This window comes from Cariama cristata, unplaced genomic scaffold, assembly GCF_000690535.1.
Source record: "Cariama cristata isolate BGI_N322 unplaced genomic scaffold, ASM69053v1 scaffold21784, whole genome shotgun sequence".
Taxonomy (NCBI): domain Eukaryota; kingdom Metazoa; phylum Chordata; class Aves; order Cariamiformes; family Cariamidae; genus Cariama; species Cariama cristata.
Window position 1 is genome coordinate 9,822 of NW_009615037.1, and position 6,227 is coordinate 16,048.

Consider the following 6,227-nt stretch of genomic DNA (forward strand, 5'->3'; position numbering starts at 1 on the left):
GGTTGGGAAAGGTAGAGATTTAGTGAAATGGGTCTGGTAAAACTGGCAACAACGGACAGACATGTCTAGACTCCCTTTGGGACCACATTCACCATGCTCACGGACTGGAAGCTGCAGGCAGAGGCATAGGTATAGGTATGGCCAAGGCGTGCCCTCTGGCAGTGCAAGCCTCCATATACTCAAGCTCAGCGGGTTAGTGTGTCATTGGACCCTGGCTGCCTGCAAGCAATGTGCAGGCTATCGCTGAGGCTACTGTGTGGACATGTGGTGTATGAAAAAGGCATGGTTCACCATGCTATGCCTGCTCCCGACATCATGCTTTCAGGGAAGCATCACTTGGGAATTTCACCACAGTGTGAAAACAAGCGCAGGGACAAGGCTGTCTGTGATCACTGAAGGTTTTCTAAGAGTTGGACTAAAATGAAAGTTTTGGTCTCTTTCTCTCAGAGCCAATAGTTGAATTTGCCCAAACAACCCTTGGCTCGTTTTGAAAAGTTGTAACACCTTGTATGTTAGATTTTAGTCTGCAAAAGATCATGATGTGGTTGCGTTATCACCAATTCAAGGGGCAAATTGGAACGAATAATTTTCGGGTAGGCAGGGCTGCTTGGAAAGACTGGATATCGCTGAGCTACTATACAGTAACTTAGCCTGTGAATCGACTCATACCATTTCTTTGTTCCACTTTTTTTTTTTTTTTTCCCCAGGACTAGTATGACCTGTCTAATGGAAGAGGCAACCAAGATGGAGAAAATCAAATTCCAGCACATTGTCACTGTCTATGGGATCTGCAACAGGCCTTTGGGGATAGTGATGGAATATATGGCGAGAGGGTCCTTGGAGAAAATTCTTCCCACTCACAAAATGTCATGGCAGCTCAAATTCCGCGTTATCCATGAGATGGGCTTGGCTATGAATTTCCTGCATAGCATGACACCTCCTTTGCTGCACTTAGATCTAAAACCAGGGAACATTCTCCTAGATGGGAATATGCATGTCAAGGTATGACTTTAACGCTTTGTAGGGACAGGTTATTTCTCAAATAAGAGAACGGTTATTTTTGCCAAATGAGTCTAAGATCCTAGTAAGTTAGGTTTTCCAGGAACACTCAATGAAAGATTGACCAGTGAGGCTTATAAGAAGCAGCTGGTAAACAAATTACATGGTATTCTCAGGATTGTACAGGCAATCTGTGCCAGACCTGGGAACTTAAGGCTCCAACTTTGGTGGAAATGCTGATCTGCTGGACTCAGTGGGAGGCATCAACTACAATTTCACCAGGGTTTTGTCAGGTTTCAGCAGCTAGGCACCTCCTCATATCCCTGATCATGAAGGACAGAGGCACCTCCCAGCTAATATAAGGAGGGGGCAGATTGTGAGCATTACAAGGGAAGCTCTCATTTTTTCTGCTTGCAGATCTCAGACTTCGGGCTATCAAAATGGATGGAACAGTCTAGCCGAATGCAATATATTGAAAGCTCTGCTTTGAGAGGCACTTTGAGCTACATCCCCCCCGAAATGTTTCTGCAGAACAGCAAGCCCCCAGGAATCAAGTACGATGTGTACAGGTAAGCGCTGCCTTTCTGTTCAGAGGTCACACAGGGTTGCCACCTAGCTCTTACACAGAGCAAGAGAGACTGGCACATTGCCTCATTTTCTTTATATTCTGGCTCTCTGCCTTGCATAATGTCCTTGGTGAGGAACACACTTGGAGTGACGTGTGGTACTCCAGCCTCAGTGGTGGGGAGTGAGGGGGAGGGGGATTATCTGTGGATGATCATCTGTCTCTTACCAGATGCACCTCTGTGCAGCACTGATCTCATGTGAACCACAGACTGTGTTACCTTAGGTTCCATCATATCGTGTGAGGTTGCTGGAAGTTCTTCTAGAAAAGGAGTAAGATTAGAACACAGAACAGACGATGTCTGCTCTTTCATAGAAGTTGCTGCTTGGATTTATTTTGATTTTAAAACAACTGTAATATTGCATGTCTGCTTTGGTATTCAGCTTCATTTTGGTCAGTAGCAGGTGGAGAAAAGATTTCAACTTTACTTTTTCCTTTTTGGCCAAAGTGCTTTGCACCCCACTTACTCAAGCTACATATATACATTCTGGAAATTTGTCTGCTCCTCAGCCACTACATTACACAGTAACCCAAGACAAGAAGCAAAGGATTTGCATGGCCATGTGCACTTGCAGTAGTCAAGGGCTCTAAAACGCAATGCAGATGAAGTGGAGTAAAAGGCGCTGAGAGCCTGACTTTCACAGGAAATGCTCTAAGTCACTCACTCGCTACACCAACCCTTTCAGTGAGGCATCAGAGATGTACGTGATGATTCATAAGATCCTGCCCTTTTGGTGCGGGGGATGAAATCTTTCCATCCTGAAGAACTTCTTTCCAAGTTTTCCCATTTCTCAAGAAGATGAAAACAATGAGTGAATTTTATGTTTGTGTACATATGGGAGTGATTGCTCATGATCTGTCATTGCCTGCAGCTTTGGAATTGTCATTTGGGAGGTACTTATGCAGAAGAAACCTTATGCAGGTAAATATGAACACTTCTTACATGCTCTGCACTTATCAAATGTTTATTATAGCCATCTTCACAGAGAAAAAGCTCAGTGCACATTGCTCTTTTTCAGGAGCCAACATGATGGCCATTATAGTCAAGGTTGCAGCAGGAAAGAGGCCCTGCCTAGAACCCACCAGTGATGACTGGCCAGGGGAATGCCAGCAGATGGGTGACTTGATGAAGAGGTGTTGGGACCAAGACCCCAAGCAAAGGCCAAGCTTTACAGGTCTAGTAGCTGATTGTGATATGGAGTAGCCCAAGGGTCAGCTGCATGGGTTAACAAATTGGGGACAAGCTTGTGTATAACTCTTTGCCAGCTGAAGAGCCTGTTGCCTTGGAAATGCTTGGTACTCGTTTGCTGTCAACACATCCTTTTTCTTCCTCTTTCCTTCCTCCCCACGAGGAGGATACATGGGAGAATTCCACAACCTTGGGTACTGACTGGGTTCTGAACACCTGGGTAGTCTGCACAGCTAACAATCTTTTTCCTCTGGTAGATATCCCTGTAGAAACAGACATGCTGCTGTCACTGATACAAAGCCTTGTAGTAGATCCAGAGAATGAGCGCCTTGTTAGGAAGATGTCCCACAAGCCTGCCATCTCTGGGAACCAGCAGGTGAGGAATGTTTCCCAGTACTACTCAGGAAATTCCACTGAGTCTTTTCCCTGTTCTCACCAGTTCTTGAGAATGTGTTTCCTCTCTCACCACTTTCTATGATCAGACAGCAAGAGCACCTCAGCAACCTTTGCGCATTGTGTTCACATAGGTTGTACATCTGTAATTCATTCACGGGGATAGGAAACTTGCAAATAAATTTAGCAAGCTGACGAGTGTGCTAAATGATAGACAGTCTGAGAGGAAGACCCTTCTTTCTACCTGCTCAGATGAAGTGGGTTTATCGTGTAGGCCTCAGTCATTAAAAGAAGATCAAGCAGACACAGAATCATGGGGGTTCTGCTCATTGCATTGGCATATGTGCTCAGATGACTGTTTTCCATCTCCATGGAGTGGAGGACATTCCAGTTTAAACAATTCTCGTAGAAGGAAAAAAAAAAAAAAAGTTTTAAATCCCTGTGTTTCTCTGACTGAGAAAAAAATCAGGTTTCAGGATAGTCACAATTTTAGCCCAGCTACTGGAGTGTAAATGTGCCTAGAAGTCAGCTTCATACAGGGAGAAGTAGCAGTTGAGAACTATTGCTATTTTGAGGTTTTGCCTAGTTGTGCAGTCATCAAGTTGTGCAGTCATTAGGAGCAAAGGCAGCTGAGTATAGAGGATTTGAGGAGGTGGGGGTGTTTGCATTCCCTATACAACAAAGGAAATGGCCAGCTGGGATGCTGCCATGGGCACGTGCTGCAATAAGGAAGTAGAATATATGTATATTTGGGAGGAAATGAGTAAAAGGAGGAAAATCTCATTGATATCCAGAGATTGTTTTCAGACTCCCACATTCCTGTTAGTGTCATGATTTGCTCTGCTGAGTTTTGGATGCAATAACAGGATTGGATAAAAACCACTCCAATGATAATCCAAAATTCTAGAGCAGTAGCAAAGAACAACTCTGTGCAAACATTATAGAATGCAAATAAGCAACTTTGTCTTATGGCTTTTTCTTTTCCCCTTCCTGAAAATGAGAGTGACAAAGAAGAGTCCATCTTCCCCCAAGACACCAGAAGTGGTGGTAAGTAAGGAACATTCTTTATAATTCAAAAATAAAGAAGGGGAAACCTACCAAAAAATAGCCTATTGCCTCACTCTCCAGAGATAAGGTTGGATTATTTTGAATGTGTTGAAAGATTTCCATGTGGGTGACTTTTCTTTTTAAGTTAAGGAAAATGGACTATACAGGCAATAGCAGATATAGTTCCCGTAAGGGAGAGGCCAAATGTCTCGCTGCTTCCTAAGAGACTGCATGTAGTGGTCTTGCCTCATTTCATATTTGCTATCTCTAAAGTGACTTTTATTTCACATGCTCTCCCTCCCGTCTTGTGCACACCAATCTATTTTACTTCATTTTACTCTCTTTCTCCTATTTTGTTTCCCCTGCCTTCAGAAAGTGACAATCAGGAGGTTCGTATCCCACAAAGTCCAGAGGACATCTTATCTGAGGAAATCTGTAGGGTCCATGAAAATGGCCTCACATTGCTTCACCTCATGGTGATGCAGGGAGATGTGGAAAAGGTGAAGTTTCTCCTGAGCCATAAAGCCAATGTGAACAGCCAGGTAGTCTGTGGCTATACCCCACTCATTATGGCTGTTCAGAAAAGGTCACCAGAGATCTGCTCAGTTCTGATAGAGCATGATGCAGACATCAATATGGCTGATGATGATGGCTGGACACCTCTTCACTTTGCTGCTCAGAATGGGGATGACAGAATTGTACGCCTCTTGCTGGACCACCAAGCACAGGTAAATGCTCAAGAGCATGATGGGTGGACCCCTTTGCACTTGGCATCACAGAACAACTTTGAGAATGTGGCCCGAGTACTGCTGTCTCGCCAGGCTGACTCCAACACCCCGGAGGCTGATGGGAAAACTGCCCTCCATGTGGCAGCTTGCTTTGGACACGTCAGCTTGGTGAAACTGCTTGCCAGTCAAGGAGCGGACCTGGAGAAAAAGCAGAACAACCATAGAACCCCACTTCATGTTGCTGTGGAGAGGGGAAAGTTCAGAGTAGTCCATTATTTGCTGAAGAATGGTACCTCTGTCAACAGCCTGGATCAAAATCATTACAGCGCCCTGCACCTGGCTGTGGTGAGGGGGAAGTATCTCATCTGTGAGAAACTCATCAAATATGGAGCCAATGTGGAGCTGAGGACAGACAAAGGTTGGACTGCCCTGCACCTGGCTTCTTTCAAAGGACACATTGAGATCATCCACCTGCTAAAAGATAGCCACGCCAAACTGAATGCCAAAGGAAGCATGGACTGGACGCCACTTCACTTGGCTACTCGCTACAGCGATGAGCCGGTAGTCTGTGAGTTATTGAGATGTGGGGCAGATCCCAACATTGCTGAGAAGTCACAGTGGGCCCCTCTCCATTTTGCAGTCCAGCGGGGCTCCTTTATGGCTGTCATCAATCTTCTGGAGTGCAAGGCAGATGTCAATGCGAAGAACAAAGTGGGCTGGACACCCTTGCACCTTGCTGTCCTCAAGGGCAATATGGCCATTATAAAGACCTTGATTAAGGCTGGTGCTCTGCTTGACGTGGAAGATATCACTGGCTGTACAGCCCTCCAGTTGGCAATTAGACATCAGAGAGAAAACATCATTACGCTGCTTCAAGGCAAGGACTCCTTGATGAATAAATCAGGGAATCGGACTCTGCTGAATGATGCTAAGATTTCAAGACCCAAATTTGTTCCAGGAAGGACAGATCTGTAGACTCATCAAGTCTGGCATTTATGACTTGAGTTTTCCAGTATCAGGTGCTATGCCTTAACCCATCACACCCTGTCACCTGATGATTACAGGAAAATAGTTGTGGGGTTTTTTTTAATGGACATTTCTAAGCATGAACACTAAAAGACTGAAAGAAAATGGAGCTGCAGAAGGAAGTCGACAGGTTATTTTCCAGAGTCTGATCAAGCTTGTAGAACATTTTGACTTGGTGATGCTGGCTTCAGGCAATGCTTTCCTGTTTTAATACTCACTG

General features: G+C 44.8%; 1 protein-coding gene across 1 annotated transcript in view; it reads left to right on the top strand.

The window, feature by feature from the left end:
* ANKK1 (ankyrin repeat and kinase domain containing 1) overlaps nucleotides 1–5,956 on the top strand; it is a 10,262-nt gene extending 4,306 nt beyond the window's left edge. The window contains exons 3-9 of the mRNA XM_009699670.1: nucleotides 708–1,002; nucleotides 1,417–1,568; nucleotides 2,497–2,546; nucleotides 2,644–2,799; nucleotides 3,071–3,189; nucleotides 4,208–4,257; nucleotides 4,630–5,956. Of these exons, the coding sequence (XP_009697972.1) occupies nucleotides 708–1,002; nucleotides 1,417–1,568; nucleotides 2,497–2,546; nucleotides 2,644–2,799; nucleotides 3,071–3,189; nucleotides 4,208–4,257; nucleotides 4,630–5,956 (2,149 nt within the window). The remainder of the gene's footprint in view (nucleotides 1–707; nucleotides 1,003–1,416; nucleotides 1,569–2,496; nucleotides 2,547–2,643; nucleotides 2,800–3,070; nucleotides 3,190–4,207; nucleotides 4,258–4,629) is intronic.
* Nucleotides 5,957–6,227: the final 271 nt, after the last annotated feature.